The sequence below is a fragment of the Lethenteron reissneri genome, chromosome 17 (assembly GCF_015708825.2).
Source record: "Lethenteron reissneri isolate LAM-NWPU_2019-01 chromosome 17, ASM1570882v1, whole genome shotgun sequence".
NCBI classification, from domain to species: Eukaryota; Metazoa; Chordata; class Hyperoartia; order Petromyzontiformes; family Petromyzontidae; genus Lethenteron; species Lethenteron reissneri.
The window spans coordinates 11,936,430-11,957,585 of record NC_083795.1 but is presented as its reverse complement, the minus strand read 5'-3'; the positions used below and the strand labels follow the sequence as shown (position 1 = coordinate 11,957,585).

At 51.2% G+C, this 21,156-nt stretch overlaps 1 protein-coding gene and 1 pseudogene across 1 annotated transcript in view; both read right to left on the bottom strand.

Moving 5' to 3' along the window:
- LOC133343494 (adhesion G protein-coupled receptor A3-like) overlaps positions 1-10,455 on the bottom strand; it is a 106,097-nt gene extending 95,642 nt beyond the window's left edge. Inside the window, 1 exon segment of the mRNA XM_061553154.1 lies at positions 10,061-10,455. Within this exon segment, the coding sequence (XP_061409138.1) occupies positions 10,061-10,365 (305 nt within the window). The 5' untranslated portion in view covers positions 10,366-10,455.
- Positions 10,456-19,001: 8,546 nt separating this feature from the next.
- Positions 19,002-19,890, bottom strand: LOC133343217 (large ribosomal subunit protein eL31-like; annotated as a pseudogene).
- Between the last annotated feature and the right edge of the window lie 1,266 nt (positions 19,891-21,156).

The window sequence follows — 21,156 nt, the reverse complement described above, 5'->3', positions numbered from 1 at the left end:
GGCACACCACATCCAGCACGCGTCTCGCTACGGCTGCAGTTACTAGGCGGGTGTCTACTCTAAGACTACCGGTGAGATAATGAAGCCCTCTTCATGCCTCTGTCGAAGCCACCGGAGCCCACGTGATCGGTAACGAAGCACACAGTTTCTGAGACAACAACCAGTGGCGATGACGTCACCGACGGCACTTGTGCCACGCTTGGTGCACTTTTGAGGTCACGTGAAGTGTCGAAGGCCCGCTGGCAAGAGGTCACGAAACAGACCCAGGTGCCATGGGTTGACTGACTGAGACGACTGGCAGATGCACCAACTGTGCTCCCTACTGTGAGGCGAGACAAAGATCCCCCGTATAGCCTTAACAGACCGCTGGGGCAAGTGCTGTTAGCGAACACCTATGAAGGTCGACATGGCACACGAGGGGGTGGGTGGCCAGCACCATGCCGCCTTTGTCTCCCTCGTGGCGATATTTACACGTCGCACGAGGGACTCGTTTGAGGCTGAGTCGACCTAGGGGTGGCCCAGAACCGATTCAGATAATCGTCACTGGTGTTGGTGGCCGTGAGCGGGAATCGAACTCGGGTCGCCGGTTCGTATGCAGCGCGCTAACCGCTACACTACCGCTCCCCACACACCGCCGTGAAACACACACACACGCCCCACACACACAACACACACCACACATACACAACACACACACACCACACATACACAACACACACACACACCACACACACACCACACATCACACACACCACACACACACCACACATAAACAACACACATCACACACACTCACCACACACACACATAAACAACACACATAACACACCACACACACACCACACACACCACACATAAACAACACACACACACCACACACACACCACACATACACACACCATACACACACACCACACACACCATACACACACGCCCCACACACGCCCCACACACACACCACACACACACACCACACACACACACCACACACACACACACCACACACACACCACACATAAACAACACACATCACACACACACATAAACAACACACATCACACACACACCACACACACCACACACACCACACACACCACACATAAACAACACACACACACCACACACACACCACACATACACACACCACACACACACACACCACACACACCATACACACACACCACACACCACACACACACCACACACACACACCACACACACACACCACACACACCACACAAACCACACATACACGCTACACACACCACACACACACCACACACTCCACACCACACACACACCACACACACCACACACACACACCACACACATACCACACACACACCACACACACCACCACACACCCACCACACACACACCACACACCACCACACACACACACCACACACACCACACACACCACACACACCACACACACCACACACACCACACACACACACCACACACACACCACACACATACCACACACCCACCACACCCACCACACACACCACACACACCACACACCCACCACACACACACCACACACCCACCACACACACACACCACACACACACCACACACACCACACACACCACACACACCACACACACCACACACACCACACACACCACACACACCAATTGGACAGCGCTCCCCGCGCGGAACCGCTCAGACGAAGGGCGGCGGATTCGCGTGTCGCGAGTGCGGGGGCGGCAGGAGGAGGGTGGTGGTGGTGGTCGTACGAATTCTGCCGCGTCAGAATGGCTCTCCCCTCTCTTTCTCTCTCTCTTTCTCTCTCACTCGTGCGGGGTCGCGTCTTTCTCCCCGTAAATGCCAAGGCGTGCCACCGACGCCTTCAGATTCTCTCTCTTGACGTGCAAGAGTTTAAAGGGGTAGGGTAGGGTGGTGGTGGTGGGGGGTGCAAGCTCGAGGAGAAAGAAGGGGGCACGCCACGCGGCGAGCCTGTTTGACGGGTCCGGTGCAACAATGTGGCGAGCTGCGTCGTGAACGCGGCCGCGCTTCCGTACCCAGCAAACGCGGAACGTTGGCTCGACGTTGCCTGAACGTTGCCTGAACGTTGACTGAACGTTGGCTCGACCTTGCCTGAACGTTGCCTGAACGGTGGCTGAACGTTGGCTCATAGTTGGCTGAACGTTGGCTCATAGTTGGTTGAACGTTGGCTCAACGTTGGCTGAACGTTGGCTGAACGTTGGCTCAACGTTGGCTCAACGTTGGCTGAACGTTGGCTGAACGTTGGCTGAACGTTGGCACCAAGGGTGCCAACCGCACGCCCAGCGTTTGCGCGCCTGCAGACGCACAGTCAGCGGCCTCCCCTCGCTCCGCATCGCCACGAGGCGTGCGCCTACGCAAAGGAAGATACATTGTCGAGAGTGAAGAGGTCCGCTAACGCGCGCACATCAATCCGCGCTGCTGGCTGAGGGGCCTCCACTCGGCGTGCGGGTCGCGGGGGTCACTTGACCACTCTTCGGTGTGGACCGGTGAAGATGGGAAGCAAAGACGCTGGGGCAAAGTACAGTACAACAATGGATTGTGCTCCACTGCCTTCTGCCGATAACAATCATATTTGTGGCAATTTATTGAGCGGCGCCGTAACATTTTATTTTTTATCTTAACTATTACATTTTTTTTTACCAGGTAAGGCACACTGAACTATATAGCTCTTTGTCAGAAGAGAACTGGCCACAAATGATAGCTCAACGAAGTGGCTTATCATGTGGACATATATTGCAGCCAAATACCCTAAAAGCAGCATTCTAAATGTGGAGGGAAAAACTGCAGTACCCGGACAAAAATCCACGCGACCAGGGGGAGAACATGCAAGCTCCAAATATACAGCAGGCGTCAGGGTCGTGAGTGAACCCACGATCTCCTGTAAACCAGGCGAGGTAGTAAACATCTCACGGCTTCCTCCCACGCATCCTACGGCACCCGCTTAGCTTCCGAGATCTCACAAGATCAGTACCGATTCCTACTTTACGAGAAGCCAACAGTGGTTGCTGTATGGACAGGCTGACCCCCACCGTAGAAATATGGAATTTCCAGCACTGACTCAGTACCAGCAACAATAGAAATGAGCACCACCCCCAAGCTCGTGCGAGCAGTGAGACTCCGACAATTTTGGAGGGGAGAGTTGATGGATCACACACACACACGCGTAGACTGAAACTCCCAAATCCACCGGGCCTCAAGGTGGCCAAGAAACGGCAGTACAGCAAGTGGACTCTTGCTGCCATCTATGCCGGGCCGTTCGTCTTGTCCACCGTGTCTCTGTTGTGATGGCGATTCTCCCGTCACTCTGGTTTCGTCTGACACGACACCAAACGCTCGCTCGTGGAATTGGCCAAACGTCCCAATGTAGCGGGGCCCGCCTTGGGAAAGAAAACTGAGACTCGGTGGGGCTTTTCCTGGGAAGATAGAGGGCGAGCTTATCATTGCTGTGACATTACATCAGCCACAACTTCACCAGGCTACGTGTCACGTTGTGCATGCATTTGGTACCGCAAACAAGCAACCGCTCTTCCCTTTCACCACAGCGCTCAACTTTGAGCGGTGAACTCATGCCCGCGTTAGTCAAGGGCCGCACATGATTCAGCACATTGCAGGTCTACCAATCGTCTAAGGTGGTGGTTCCCGACCTTCCTATGTGCGTTTAACTTCCTTTCGCACCGTGCATAGCCAACCTTGCTCATCGGAGGTGCAGGGGGAAATACAACAAATGAAACACAAAAGGGAGTTCTAAAGAAATTAGTTTTCAATTAATCCGGCGTTACACTGTCAACTCTCAAAATGTTTACGCGGAACAGGAAACAAATATGACGGATTGGTTTGGTGATGCTCCATTGGCAGCGGCGCACGACGCCGATGATGATGCCTGGAAAACCGAATGGCGTTTACAAGAAGTCGCAAGCACCTCGTGACAGAGACGACGACGCCGCCAAAATATCCCCGGCTTCGATCTCCCGCAGAGTTTCTGGGACCCCAACTCCGAACTAATCCGCATCCGCACACGAACCACAGAAGCAGCAGATGCGGTTATACTTTGATGATGATGATGATGCACGAAGGGGGGAAATTAACAAAACTCAACTCTCCGGCAGTGTGCGGCGACTGGCCACCCCAGAATAGACCGTGGGAAATTGAACGACTCGATGCCCGAGTCACATACAGGGGGGTGGGATGCAACGTCAGATCGACTCCGCTAATCCTCGACCACCTCGCTGCAGATTCACAGCGCTGTTTACCCTCGACATCGAACATCAGACATAAGGGGAAGAAGCACAACGCAAATAACAACAAGCGCACACGCGTGCAACAATAACACCGCCTCATTATTTCTTTCAAAGGGTTTGTCAATTACCCAATAGCTACTATTAGGTAACTAGTTATACGCCAATGAAAAAAACGTAACTGGTGATGACAATTTTTTTTTAAAAACGTAACTCTCATCAAGACCCCGGTAGTTGTAAAGTGGAGTCTCCAACCCTTCGTATCCACTCTCTTTGGCCATTGCTTGAAACATCGCCTACGACTGTATATATTTTACGTTTAAAGCCACACGGTGTTAGCGACAGATGCAATTGAGTTTTTTTAGTAAAAAATATCATCATAATAATCTGCTGTTCTGTGGAGAGAAAACAATAATCCGACCTGCAACAGTTCCGCGGACGACTTCCAACGGCCCTGGCTTGGAGTCACCGATCGACACTGACCTCCACTGATCTAGAAGCGTCCAGTGTTTATCCACAGGTGCCTGTGGACGCGTAACTAACAGTGACCTGCTTGGTCGTTTAAGGTAATGACGAATGATGCTGAAAAGGGGATTGTTGTGTCAATCTGTCGTCTGACAGCTCCCACGTCTTGATTAATGGTAACGGAGGGGGAGAGAGAGGAAAAAGAAAACAGAAATCTGGTGGATAATCGTTTTGCTTTCTTTGGGTAGCTGCACTTTCGCAATTTCCGATTCTAACGGAGTAAAATGAAACTCCCACACGGTAACACTGCTATTCAGTAGTAACAATAATAATGATGATGTGCGGGGCATGGTGACGGCCGTGGTTAGTACACCACTGCCCTATGGCTCAGATGGGCTTGATTCCAGGCCAGGAATAATATCACCGCCGAATAATCAGTGGTGATGTCTGGACCGGACCTGGGTGGCTCCTTCACCAACCTGCACGGATCAGCGTGCAGGTTAGTGACGGGAGGCCATCATCCAGCAGTGGACTGGCAAAGTCCCTCGAAACTCAAGACTTGAAATATACTCTTAGTTTTTTCGGTAAAGTCACGTAGGTAAAAAATGAAATAAAAATTAATAAAAATAAAATAACAAAAATCACGACGTTTCGGAGGCAACACAAGTCTCCGTCATCATGTGAGACCATCACAGCCAAATCTGTGATTTATTATTATTTATTTTTATTAATTTTAACTTCATTTTTTACCTACGTGACTTTACCGAAAAAACTAAGAGTATGAATCCTTGCAGTCACGAAAGCTTCAAATCTAGAATCAAGACTTGAAACTCAAGATTTTTTTTTTATTTCACGAAGGTCTCGTTCCGGATGTTTGGTCATGCCCTGATTGACACGCCACAGCCTCTCCTACTTCACGAGGGGTTTTCTCCTGCTGCTCCGATTTCCTTCCACATGTAAACACTCGTTAATTGGCTGACAACACCTCCATATATCGAGGACCGCAGACCTTGGGGAGGGATATGGTGCCTGCTCACCGCCTGGCTGCCTTCCCTACTCGTCCGTAGTTCCTCACGCCGATGAGCCGTTCGATCTTAGCGAGAGCGAGCGAATACTCTATGGCACTTTACAAGTTGTTAGCGAGTATAATTGCAGGGGTGTAAATACACTCAATGATGGGAGAGAATTCCATTCCCATGGAGTGAACGTAAGTCTCTCTGCGGCTGATTAACGTGGGAAAGTGGCCTCTGTCACGGGGAAAAAGGGAAATGTTCTTTGCAGAGCTGGCCGACTGGCAGTGAGGGCTACAGTGCAGGTGAGAGACAGGAATTAGGTTAGAAACAGAACTTGTTTGAGAGTCAGAACTGTGGGGAGAGACACAACGCAGGTGAGAGCTCTGGGTGCCACAGTCACACACGCGCACGGACACACACACACACACGCACGCGGGGCTGTATAATCTCCCGGATGCACAACTATCTGCTAAGCGGCGCATAACAATTTCCACCGTGGCCTCTATTTGCCGAGAATAAAGCCAGAGTAAAGAGACGGTGTTTGTGCAGCGCGCAAGTCCCCTCGTATCTCACGGCGAGTGTGAATCCGGCTTATTTAGACAACGGAGAAGTGCGTGGACGAATGGATCACAGCAGACGCTACTTAATCAGCGCACGCGTGAGTGGCACACACGGAGGGAGGGGAGCCACCACCACCAATTATTTGAGCGTCACACAATATCATCTAGCGAATAATTATGTCGCAACTGGCCCCGTGGGGGAATGGGGACGTTTGGCTCAGACAAAGTAGCCAAATTAATCATCTAACGTTTGAATTATGATGTACCGAAGCTCTATCTTGACCGATCAATGTGCGTGACGAATGGAACAATGAGTCTGCTTATGATCGTGGGGAGCGGTGGTGCAGCAGTTAGCGCGCCGCGCTACGAACCCAGCGATCCCAGTTCGATTCCCGCTCACGGCCAACACCGGTGACGATTCACTGAAGCGGTCCTGGGCCTCCCCTAGGTCGACTGAGCCTCAAATGAGTACCTGGTGCAGTGTGCAGTGTCTAGTAAATATCGCCACTCGGGAGACAAAGGCGGCCGGGCGTGGTTTCTGCCGGCCTTCGTAGGTGCTGCTCGCTCCCAACAGTCTGTTAAGGCTACACGGGGTGGAGGCTGAAGGGGGGGGGGTGATCTTCGTCTTTGTTTTGTGGACGATATTGTTGAATGTTAAGCACAGAAATCGTGCCTTTGTTAATCACGTGCCGATTGTGCGGCCGTGAAATACAAACGAGCGCCGACCAGAGCGCGCTTACGTAACCAACAAGTGACCGCCCCCCCCCACCCCGTTTTGGTTAGGCAGAGAGATGGGTCTGAGAAGCCCTTTTGCCGACAGAGCGAACGGAGATGTTAGCGGCAAACAGGGCGACACGAGAACTACTAACTTGATTTTGGCTTTGGGAAAGGTGTGCGGAGAGAGAAAGAGAGAGAGTCGAAGTGTCGCGCAAAGACGCAAGACGCAGCAGACTCGCAGTGCCTCCCTCTCCACGTGATCCCCTTTGGTGATGGTCACGTCTGTCAGCAGCGGGACGAGCGTCACGTTTTTGCTGAAGCGGTGCGCTCACGCACTCATTGTTGTGACCGTTCGAGACGATGTTACTGCCTGAGTTGCAAATGAAGCCCGGGCTACGCAAAGATGACAACTTTGTTCCGGGGGGGGAAAAAAAAACCTGTTCGCGAACCACCCATGAAGGACGCACACCAGGATGACGATGGCGAGCGACGTGCGTGACGCGTCGTTGTCAACCGATTGTGAAGTTTGCTTCGGCAAAGGTGTGCGGAGAGATGGAACGGCGTGCGAAGACGCAGAACACACGCGCGGACACTGCGTTCCGAAACCCAACACGCAGATTACACCTCATCTGTGACTACACTCACAAAACAATACCCGTTTCTTTCTATATATAACACACTCCACTCTCACTACCACACTCACTACCACACTCCACACTCCCTACCACACTCCACACTCCCTACCACACTCCACACTCACTACCACACTCCACACTCACTACCACACTCCACACTCCCTACCGCACTCCACTCTCACTACCACACTCCCTACCACACTCCACACTCCCTACCACACTCCACACTCACTACCACACTCCACACTCTGTACCACACTCCACTCTCTCTACCACACTCCACACTCACTACCACACTCCACACTCACTACCACACTCCACACTCACTACCACACTCCACACTCACTACCAGACTCACTACCACACTCCACTCTCTCTACCACACTCCACTCTCTCTACCACACTCCACTCTCTCTACCAAACCCCACTCTCTCTACCACACTCCACACTCACTACCACACTCACTACCACACTCCACACTCTCTACCACACTCCACTCTCTCTACCACACTCCACTCTCTCTACCACACTCCACTCTCTCTACCACACTCCACACTCTCTACCACACTCCACACTCACTACCACACTCCACTCTCTCTACCACACTCTCTACCACACTCCACACTCTCTACCACACTCCACTCTCTCTACCACACTCCACTCTCACTACCGCACTCCACACTCACTACCACACTCCACTCTCTCTACCACACTCTCTACCACACTCCACACTCTCTACCACACTCCACTCTCTCTACCACACTCCACTCTCACTACCACACTCCACTCTCTCTACCACACTCCACTCTCTCTACCACACTCCACTCTCTCTACCACACTCCACACTCTCTACCACACTCCACTCTCTCTACCACACTCCACTCTCTGTACCACACTCCACTCTGCCTACCACACTCCACACTCTCTACCACACTCCACTCTCTCTACCACACTCCACACTCACTACCACACTCCACTCTCTCTAACACACTCCACACTCTCTACCACAATCCACACTCTCTACCACACTCCACACTCACTACCACACTCCACACTCTCTACCACACTCCACACTCTCTACCACACTCCACACTCTCTACCACACTCCACTCTCTCTACCACACTCCACTCTCTCTACCACACTCCACTCTCTCTACCACACTCCACACTCACTACCACACTCCACACTCTCTACCACACTCCACACTCTCTACCACACTCCACACTCACTACCACACTCCACACTCTCTACCACACTCCACTCTCTCTACCACACTCCACACTCACTACCACACTCCACTCTCTCTACCACACTCCACTCTCTCTACCACACTCCACTCTCTCTACTACACTCCACACTCTCTACCACACTCCACTCTCTACCACACTCCACTCTCTACCACACTCCACTCTCTCTACCACACTCCACTCTCTCTACCACACTCCACTCTCACTACCACACTCCACACTCTCTACCACACTCCACACTCACTACCACACTCCACTCTCTCTACCACACGCCACACTCTCTACCACACTCCACACTCTCTACCACACTCCACTCTCTGTACCACACTCCACTCTCACTACCACACTCCACACTCTCTACCACACTCCACTCTCTCTACCACACTCCACTCTCTCTACCACACTCCACACTCTCTACCACACTCCACACTCTCTACCACACTCACTACCACACTCACTACCACACTCCACTCTCTCTACCACACTCCACACTCTCTACCACACTCCACACTCTCTACCACACTCCACTCTCTCTACCACACTCTCTACCACACTCCACTCTCTCTACCACACTCCACTCTCTCTACCACACTCCACTCTCACTACCACACTCCACTCTCTCTACCACACTCCACACTCTCTACCACACTCCACTTCTCTACCACACTCTCTACCACACTCCACTCTCTCTACCACACTCCACTCTCTCTACCACACTCCACTCTCACTACCACACTCCACTCTCTCTACCACACTCCACACTCTCTACCACACTCCACACTCTCTACCACACTCCACTCTCTCTACCACACTCCACTCTCTCTACCACACTCCACACTCTCTACCACACTTCACACTCTCTACTACACTCCCCATACAGTGCAGTACTCATCCCGACAAGACGATATTGACTCGATGCTCCAAGACACCGCACCGCTCTCTATCCTAGACTTGAAGTCTCCCAAACTCGCCCACATCCTCCCATTGCCACGTAAACCTCCCGTATCTTCCTTCGCCCCCCAAATCACCCACCACACCCCCCAAACACTCACCCACCACCGGCACCCACATCCCCCGACCTCTTATTCCGTCTACCCTCAATTCCTTCCCTTAGCCCCCCCCCCCGCCCCCAATCGTCTCGCGCCAAGCCCCCCCCCCCCCCCGCTACTCACAGCGTGACGGTGCGAGCGGGCAACACGCCGGGCGGCAGCACCTCGCCGAGCGAGCCGCTCGAGCAGGTCACTCTGCGCGCAGCCGCGTGCCGCGCGGGCCCCTTGGCACGCTCCTCGGCGCAGCTGCACTCGTTCACGGCCAGCCCGGAGCAAGCGAGGGCCCCCGGCCACGGGGTGGCGAGCAGCAGGAGGAGGAGGGCGAGGGTCAGCGCCGCCGCGCCGCCAAAGCCGCCGAAGCCGCCGGCGGTGTCGGACGTACGGCCCCGCGAGCAGGAGTCAGCGCCTCGCTCGGTCCGTGTCGCCATCGGAGCGGCGCAGAGGCGCTCGCTGCGCTGCTACCGCCCCCCACCCCTCTTCTTCTCTGCCAGAGTCGGATCGCGACCCTCCAACACCCACCCCACCCTCTTCGTTTGGGTTCCCACCTCCCTGTTCCTCTGTCTTGGTGGTGCCCCCCCCCCCCACGTACAACTGTGTCCACGGTCCGCTAAACAGCCCCCCCAATACCACCACCACTTCTGTCGAATTCAGTTCGCCGTCTCTTCTTCTCGCGCTGCTCCGGCGCTGTGTGGCATCGTGGAGCGCAGCGGCGGCAGCGGCAGCAGCCCCGGAGCGCTGCTCTTGCGCACGCTATATATAGACACACGTGTACACACACACACGTGTACACACGCACGTGTACACACACACACGTGTACACGCGTACACACACACGCGCACTGTGCGTGCGACTCTATTCCTGTGTGCGCACGCCGCTCTGCCTGCGCAAGAAGACGACGACTTGCCTTGCGCGGTGGCGTGTTAAAGAGACCGCTGCCCGTGGCGGCGTTTGGTTGCGGGGTCGCGAGCAACAGCGGCGGCGGCAGCAGCTGCGAAATGTCTCGAGGCAGCCCGCGCAGTCTCGAAGACGAGACGAGTGCGTGGACGGAGAGCGAGGAGGCGACGCCACCCCCCTCACCCACCCGTGGCCTCGCGCTCTGCAACGCTGCGCTGATTGCAGGCTGATGCCGCAGCGGTAACAGCAACCACGGCGTAGCAGCAGCAGCAGCGACAGCAGCCACAACTTACAGCTGTGAGTTGTATAGGTGTAGTAAAGGTAGTGAGTGCAGGGTAGTCTTTATAAGTTTTCGGCACCGCCTCTCCCCGTGTCCCGCCCGCTTCCCCCGCTCGCCCGCCCGCCCGCCCCGCGCTCCCTGCCTCGGGAATAACGGGGCCTCCTCCTCCTCCTCCCAACTCCTCCGCTGCTGCTGCTACTGCTGCTGCGCTCCCTTTCCCCCCCTCCTCAGGGGCCTTCTGTTACACAGAGAGAGAGAGGAGAGTCAATCCCCGCTTCAGTGGCGTGCCTGTGGAGGGCGCAGGCGGTGCAATTGCGCGCCGGTGCGAACAGGGCCGCCGAAAAGGCCCCCCCTCCCCCCCCCGGGGCGCAGGGCTACGAAGCGGTTTTAAAATTGGAGAGGGGGGCCTGGGCCGACGTGACCCCCCCCCCCCCCACTTCCGCGCGTTGTAACCATTGCACCCCCAGGGCTACACACACAAGCTCAGCTATGCCGCTGCTAGACTGGAGGTCAAACGTTGGATTTAAACAAATAAATAAACAGGGTGCTCTTCCTGGTTCAGCAGTTCCACTGCTGGATGATTTTTTTTCGCCTGAGGATGACCGCTTGTGTTGCGATCGAAACGTCGTGATATATTATTTTTGTTTATTTTATTTTTCTACCGACGTGACTTTACCGAAAGAACCAAAGAGTACAAATGAATAGGCTTCCCTCCTCTGGTATAGGTTGAGGTGTTTTAGTGCGTCGGAAGATGTCCATTTAACCGGGATTTTGAGAAACGTGGAGGTGTTGAGTGTGGGGTTTTTTTCTCCGTCAACCGGGTTAGACCAAGTTGATTCGTCTCAAACCGGTTTGTTGTTTTTTCAATTTTGTTAGCAACGCCAATGGGGAGGAGAGACGCGATTGTTAAAGTAAAACTAAACAGTTTAACACGTAGGCTTTCGCGACCAATATTATTCATAATTTAGGGTTTATTTTTGGGTTAGATCGCTTAAATAGAAATGCGTCGTTAAACCCGCTACCACCTGACACAGCCAATTAGAGTCCATCCATTTAGTAGGTACGAAAAAATCTGTCAAAACTTGACCCCTCCCCCCTTCCCCTGTACGCACGCGGACTTTTTCCCCCCCCCCCCCCCCCACCTGCGTACGGACGATTGTCCCCCACCGAATCCTATTGAACGGCAGATATTTAATCTACGTAGAAACGATCAAGGATTAATAATATTAACGTGTTTAAGCAAACAGATAGTCCACCGCCGGCTGCATTAAAGAATTAAGTTGCGTACCTTGGCCACTTATTTTGCTGAGCTGCGTGACAGCTGAAGAAACTGAACTGTGGCTCATTTGAAGGCCAATGTAGACAAATTATTATGGAGGCTTCACCCCCCTCCCCCCCGTTTCCTCTGCGTACATTGTCAGTAGACCCCCCATACGCAAGCGTACGCATTTGGGTTAACACCCCCCTCCCCCCTCCATGCGTACGCACTAAATGGATGGCCCCTTAGTAAGGTATGTCACGTAAACAGAACGTGCAAATTCGTCACTAGTACAGCCGCTGTGTTGGAGAGTAAACCCACAACATTTACAATCTGAGTACGACGTTTCACCAGTAAATGCAACTCGCCCGATGATCAACATACATCTCTGAAAATCAGTGTTGGGCCCTTGATTCAGCAACCTGCAACTGAGCAGCGCTGGCGAAGCATGGAGGACAAACAACACCCAACAGCCGATTTACGTCGCTGGCCCGAGTTCATTAAAAGGTCGCAAATAAGTTTGCAGGACTGACCGAGCAGAGCAAATTAACTTCTCTATTGCAAGCGAATTGGGGTGTGAGATTTACGACCTGTGGCCGAAAATTAATAACTTGTTAAAATAAAAAAAACATCACAGAGAACTTAAACAAAAACACGCGTAAAGTAGAGAAGCCATTCACCCCTCTGGTATGTCAACAACGTTTTGAGCCACATTGATTAACTTGTGCGATACAGCCGACGTACATCAAATCGGCAATGTCCTCCCGTCGTTGGTGATGGAAAAAGACCGGCAATTTTGTTTGGCAGAAATCAGACGAGGGGGTCATTCCCGATGTGAATGTGGCTCCATGCCGGGCTAAGTTACGTCCGAGTCCGAGTGCGTTTGCCCCTGGACGAAATCACCTGAGAAGCGCCACCATGTCGTCGTATCTCGGAAGCTAAGCTGGGATGAGTCTGGATCTCTTCTAGGAGCCCTTCATCTCACTGTCATTCCATCAGCTTTTGGTTGCTGTCCCAGAACCGTGAAATGACATTTAAGATTCATACTCTTAGTTCTTTCGGTAAAGTCACGTAGGTTATTTCGGTAAAGTCACCTACATGACTTTACCGAAAGAACTAAGAGTATGAATCCTTGCAGTCACCAAAGCTTCAAATCTAGAATTGACATTTAAGAGTCATATAAACCCACGTGCTCTCATATTCTCTGCGGCAGTCTTGCATGGATTGCCTAGCCGAGTGGTCGGCAACCAGAACAACTACAAGAAGTGGCATTTTTCTCGAATTCGGTCCAAAAAAAAGAAAGGCCCTCAATATTTCAAGAGCCGCAACGCACCTGGTGAACACGAAACGGTGGCTCCCTAACACACGACGCGTCACGAAGCAGTCCTTAGACGGCCGCACGTGGCTCCGCAGCAGCAGGTTGCATGAGAGATCAGCACGTGTCACGACGCCGGTTGGTACCGGGCGCATAAGTTCGATCCCCGTTAAAGGCAAATTGCTGTGAGCTGAATGTCAGTGGGAGAAATATCCGAAATGATGTATGCTTGTTCGGAGGTGCGTGTTAAAGATCCTGTGGCAAGATTAGCAAGAGTAAGTCACGGTGTGCCTGCTTCTTAGTTGGAAATCAATATTATTCGAAGCTGCTGCTGGTAGATTAACTGTTTAAAGAACACTATCTCTTCCCCCGTAATCGACTGGTTACAGATGGCACGTGTATCCGCTTTACAGAAAATGTGCGTACAAAGTCACGGCGATGTTCTTTCAGGCGCTGTGCAAACAATGGGAAGAAGGGTCGTAGGGCTCTACATGGAGAGAGACAATACGACACGGTGGGAGACACAGAGGCAGAGACAGCGAGTGAAATAAACAAAGGAAGTGAAAGAGATGCAGAGAGAACAACGGATATTTTGTTTGGTATAGACATAGACCAACACAGAGCAGTGTCATAGAGAGTCATGGGGGGGGGGGTGTTTGACCATGCTTCACCACATAGGTCATGGCAGGTTGGTTAAGGGGGGCGGGGCAAAAGGGTGGGGGGCAGGACCAGTTCAGATATCGCTGACCACTGACACAAGTTCGTGGCTGGAATTGATTCTCTACGCTGATGGTACACGCGTTGAACAGCACGTCTAACGTGTAACACGTAAGAATCGAGGGCTCAAAATCGCTCTAACTGATGTTAACTACCTCGCCTGTATACAAGAGGTCGTGGTTTCGATCCCGACCCTGACGCATGCTGCTGTATATTTGGAGTCTGTGTGTCTTTCTCTCTTCCCGTGGTCGCGCGAATTATATCCGGGTCCTCCGGTTTTGTCCCTCCGCATTTAGAGCCAACATCACCACGCGTTGAGAGTATTTGGCCGCGATAAATGTCCACATGATAAGCCACTTCGTTGAGTTATCATTTGTGGCCAGGTCGCTTCTGAAAAAAATAATTGTATCGCTCAGTGGGCCTTACCTGGTAAAGTAAAAAAGAATAGTTTAGTTTTACGTAACATATTCACAAGGTAATACACAATAACAATCATTCCTTTATTTGAATCGCGACAATTCATCGACTTCGCCAGGCTTGGGATTGTTGTTAAGGGGCGGGGGGGGGGGAGCAATCGTTACACCCGTAGTGAAATAATAAAGGGACTGAGTGGGGTCGCTATTGTGAGCTTCTCCTACTGCAGATTTTAATGAACTCTCCATCAATGAAACACACCCGAACCAATCGCAGCCTGGCAAAGTTCCAAAACGTTCCACAGCCCCCCCCCCCCCACCACTCGATTGCCCGCCTCCTCCTCCTCTTTTCCCCCGTCTCCTCGTCCTCCAGCTCGATCTGCCTGTCTGGCGTAGAGACGCATCGAGACATCACCCTCCTCCTACTCCCCGCGAAGGACGCCCTTTACAAAATCCACGAGCGGCCTCGAGAATGGAATAGGTTACTCCGGACGCAAGGGCTTTTCCCTGGATCAACTCCTAATTTAATCTCTCTCTCTCCTGGCACTCTGCCACAAAATATATCTCCCCCATGTGCGACTCAAGCCCCCCAGTGAATAATTTTGTAAAAATTCCCTCCTACCACCACCACCACGCCGCTCCCCCACCACCACCCCCCGCCAAACCGCCACCCCCTCTACAGACGACCATCGCGACCTCGTCCAGCACCCCGGCTCCCTCGTCTTTGTTTAAAAAAAAGAGGCAATTAAGAGACACAACGCTCCAACGAGGCAGAAAATATGAGATGCGTCCCCTTTTCAATATCGCCATCGCAGAAAAAAAAAGAACACAATAAGTCAGATTTTTTTGTGTGTGTGTCGCATCTCCCTCTCTCTCTCTCTCGTCTGGACGATATTCGCGGGTGAGACGGCGTTCCATGAGGATCGCGAAACAAGGCCACGCATTGTCTGCGTTGGGTGGGTGGAGCGGTGGCGCAGTGATTAACACCAGGGGTGAGTGTTATCTGAACAGGTCCTGCCCCCCACCCCCCCGCCCCCCCTCCCAACCCCCACCCCTTCGTCTGCCCCATCCACCCTCTCTACGCCGTAATAAATAATTAGTAAAAATACAAATACTTTATATAAATCACCACATCATCAAAAAAGTTTTAACAACGGCTGTTTCGTGATGATGATGAAATAATGCCCCCAATAAACTGGCCAACCATCTAGAGCAGGATTGTCTTAAAATAATGTTTTGAGGCTCAGGGAAGCATTTCAAAGTTATGTTTTGAGCCCCATACTCATTTGCGTGTGGGTCAGTGGTCATAATTTATTTATTAACAGCCCTGAAATAGTCATGGAAATTCCACATTTCCATGGTGGGAGCAAGTCAATATTCATAAAACGCACGATTTGCCTTTAAACTCCTATTGCCAACCACACGATCTGACCACTGTGCCACCCAGTGAGATGTGATACGTAATAATGATGCCCATTTGAAAAACACTGCACGGTGTTCACGCACTCGTGATCCACCATCCTTCGTCTCCACAGTCCTACAGGTGCTACAGGCGTGCATCACCAACGTCCGAACATGATAAAGGTTCATCAGCCAATCGACTGCTGGATGCAGGCCTTTCGAAGCCTCCACCATTCCTCGTGGTAACAATCCACCCAAACAAACGCTAATATGTTGTATAAGTCATTGGTTGAGCGACATATGTTTTGCTATTATACCTCTGCAACCCAAATGTAGCATTTGTGGGTCAGACCAATTGAAATATCATTTATATTCATGCAGCCGCATCTAAATGCAACCACATCTCAAGAGAGTGTACACAAAATTGAGATACGGGCATAGCGGGGAAAGGCAGCATATTGATTTATTTTACAGAGAGAAAGAGACAATTCCGTCATGGGCATCTCAATTCTTCGGACGAGACCGCAGATGGCCGTGAATGCTTACTGGGTTTTGGGGGCAGTGCTTAAATGTTGGATTTGGAGGGGACGATGCAGCCACGGTGGTGGTGGTGGACAAGTGGTGTACGCGTTGTGGCTGCGTACGGTGCGAAAGATGTTCAACAACGTACATGCAAGTAAAACTGGACGACGGACCCGTTTTAAAGGGCCATGCATTTTAATTGTAATAGTATTGGCTGGGGGGAACAGTGGTGGGGGGGGGGGGGGCACCTGGCTGGGTTCAAAGTTGAGCTCCTCCGCCACTGGTTTTCCGACTTCGCAGCGACGTTCGTCAAAAAGACTCCGTGCGGGCTCCGACAACGAACGCCGCCGCCCACCGCCGTCATTCACCTCTCTCGCGCCCACGCTGTGATCTCAAGTTGAACATCGCCGCAGCTCAGCCGCAAGTAATAAATTAACATGTTAATCATTTCCGCATGAGTTAACCCAAATTAACGTTACAGGCGCCCCATAGTTGGACCCTGTATATTCATTCTCTCGTAACAGTCTCGCAGAGGCCCCTTTTGTTCGAGTCCGTATCCCAGGGAGCGCGCGGGTTTTGTTCTTCTGCCTCTGCTTTCTACCCCGGCTCGGTTTTTGCCGTAACTCTCTCCGTGTTTACACAAACGCGGCGCTGTGGATATCCACCGGTCGTTTAATTCGCTCCTCGTAAAAATGCGACGCAGTCCTGGCGACGGTTACGATGCACTTGCGGTTATTCGTAAGTTAGTGTTGTTAGAATTATGATTGTCTTATATCATCGCACGGCGCATCGTTTCCATCACGCGTTCGTTCGAGGGATTAATGGGATCTGATGGGATACAGTCTCAGTAGTGATAATTAAAAAAAAATCCAATTTAATAACAAAGAGTAAATGGCCTTTACGACCAGGTTAGCAGGTGAGTCTTCGTTATCATCATCATCGGCCATAGTCAATCCACTGCTGGATGAAAGCTTCAGAATCCGAATCTTGACTTAAAGACTGGAGGAATCCCATGAGCGAGCTATGATGCTCTTTTTTTAACAGATCTCTAGTAGGGCAGGGTCAAGAAAGTTACAATACATACAAAAAAATCGATAGTAGTGCAAAAAGTCAGGAATATGTTTATTTATCTATCAATAGATAATATATCTACCTACAAATTGCACAAGGACATCAATTTCTGCCGATTTTTGCAACACTAACTGCAAGCTTGGGCAAGGCAGCAAAACAGCAACAAAAAGAGGCCCAGACCACACCGAGACAACGCACAGTCCCTCAATAAAACCGCACGTTACAACTGAACTATCGATACTAAACGCGTAAAGATCGGAGTTACAAATCATATTTGCCAATGCGATTTGTGTCCAGCACAAATCCTCTGCTTGAGCATATTTCTCTATCCTGTGATGCAATCATCTATTCATCGATGTTGAACTTCCTTCGCACCGTGCGTAGCCAACCGCGCTAACCGGAGGCGCGTGTATGTGTCAGTTTAACACGTAGGCTTTCGCGACCAATGTTATTCATAATCAACGTTTTTGGGTTTAGATCGCGTTATTTATAAATGTGTCGTAACCCTCCACCACCCGACACGGCCAATCAGTAAAAAATGTGTCACGTTGACAAAGACAAATAGTGGGCTAAAGCAGTGAACTATTTGTCTTTGTCAACGTGACACATTTTTTACTGATTGGCCGTGTCGGGTGGTGGAGGGTTACGACACATTTATAAATAACGCGATCTAAACCCAAAAACGTTGATTATGCGTGTATGTGTGTTCAACTTCCTTCGCACCGTGCGTAGCCAACCGCGCTAATCGGAGGCGCGTGTATGTGTGTTGAACTTATTTCGCACCGTGGCGGGGGAAGGACAGCAAGCTCAACACTCATCCATCCAGCGTCCGCACACCCTGGCTAATTAAATGGCTCCATCCATCATCGCCAGTGGCAGTTGGCGAGCCCTCGCCAAGACGAAAGTCTCCTTTTCAGGAGGAGACGTGCGGATGACAAGGACATGGGGAGTGACGGTTTATTCATCTACGGCTTGAAAGTTCTAGATGTGAAGTTTTCGTGACTGCAACGATCCATACTCTTGGGTTTTTTTTCGGTAAAGTCACGTAGGTGAAAATAAAATAAAATTAAAACAACTAAATTAAATCACGACGTTTCGGAAGCAACACGAGCATCCGTCATCAGGTGTGACGGATGCTTGTGTTTCTTCCGAAACCTTACCGAAAAAACCAAAGAGTATGGTTTGAAAATGATTAACTTTTATCCACATTGACGGTCTTGGAGACCTTTGAAGGAGGTGGCGGGCACGACGGTGACAAGGGTGTACAGCCTGTTAGGGGGGAATCTTCATCCTCATCCCTCTTCCTGGAGAGCCGCACACGGATCCGGCACGGCACGTCCCGCACACGCTTGCTCCACACCGCCTTGTTGAGACGAGTATCGATTCGAGCGTCGGCAGTGCCCATCTCCTTCTCGGCAAAACTTGCGGATTTCCTTGATGTCGCTGGGAGCACGCTTCCTGAAGGCCAATGCCGTGGATGCGCTTGTGGACGTTGATGGTGCGGGTCACCACCTCAATCTCAATTTCGGAGCTTTCGTGACTGCAGGAATCAATCTTTGGTTCTTTTGGTAAAGTCACGTATAAAGATAAAATAATAAATTAAATAATAGCATACTACGACGTTTCGATTGCAACACAGGCAATCTTCATCAGGTATAAAAGAAATGGCAACAAAAATCTAACCAGAAAACTATAGACAGACATACAAGCAGACAAACGTCACAAAGACACAGAGAGAGAGAGAACACGTATCAGCACAAAGAGAGAGGTCGTTTTTGTGACGAGGCCTTAAATATAGAGAGGGGGCGGGGGCGGAGAGAGGGAGTGGGCAGAGAAAAAATTAGCATGTCAATGAGTGGACGACGACGTGGTTACTAGGTTATTTAATTTTAGTGTGTCTTTCTCCTAATTTTCAAGCTTGCGTACCGTACCACGTCGTCGTCCACTCATTGACATGCTAATTTTTTCTCTGCCCCCTCCCTCTCTCCGCTCCCGCCCCCTCTCTACATTTAAGGCCTGGTCACCACCTCGTTCATGGTGGAACGAGTCTCTTTCTCGCCACCCTTCTTGGCTGGCGTCATCTTCGCGAGAGCGGGGAAACAATACACGATATACGAGTTTAATGACGCGCAGCCGAGCGATACGAAAGGTGAGATGCCGTTTACACTTGAAACGTGGCGGAACGGTTGAAAAGTTTTTGACTGGCGAAACTGAATTTCAACAAGTGGCACGACACGTAGCGGTGGGATGTATTCAATCCCCGTGCGATTCAATGCATTGCCTAGGTTCGGGGTACCGATACGAGTCAGGAAATCCACTGTTTGTTTCGCTTGTGGTGAATGGTGGCACCATGGCGTGCACCCATTGCACACAATAAACTCACGGGTCGAAAAACATCGATGCTCATGCACGACTTAATGAGTTCATCGTGAGCTTAGGAATTAGCATGAATCGATTAATCAGTGGAAAGGCGTACATTGAATATATTCCGTTTCTAAACGTGTACAAGCCGAACTGAATCACGATAACGGCTCACCCCGTTGTCAATCCACTGCTGAAAGAAGGCCTTTCCCTTCGCTTTTTCAGTCATGAGGATTGTTTGGCCATACTTCGCTGCACAAGTCAGCGCGGCTTTGGCGACGGATGAAGCCCCCAGCACCAGTTCACATATCGCTCACCCCATTAATGTCATCCATGGCCGGAAATCAAATTGTCTGACTCTGTACCACTGCTCTAACCTTAGAGAAGCGATACCCTCCCCCTCCCCTATAGTTAATTATTTAGAACCCTTTATAAACCTCATTTAATTAAGGCGGGCATAACCAGGCAATGCAGTGGAAAACATAAGCAAAATCTTGGGGTGGGATGAGTGTCAAATTACTTGGGTCATTAGCAAAGCATTGTCAACTCACATTGAGCCATTGAGTTGCGTGTGAATGCGCACACCTGCTAAAAATACCGTGCAACTGCCGCGCCTTCTCTCCCTACCTCCACATGCCTGCGGGATCTGGCTTTTGTGAGGCTGATTTGGGGAGGTGTGTGGGGGGGGGGTAGTGGGAGCAGTGGTGGAGGTGGTTAAAGAGAGAGGGAGGGAGAGAGAGAGAGAGAGAGAACCCCTCCAACAATACAGCATGACAAAACCCTTAGCATTTCTCTCTTAATGTAATCTCTTTCATGCGTTCTCTGTGCCATATGTCTCTCACGCTCGGCCTGCTAAATGAGGTTTTATGTTTTAAAGTAGATTTTCTGTGAAGTTGTTTCTTTGCGTGTAACAAAAAAAAAGAAATCACCCCCAATGTCGTCACTCGCTACATCGACACATACGTGGGATTATCACGGGAAGCCGT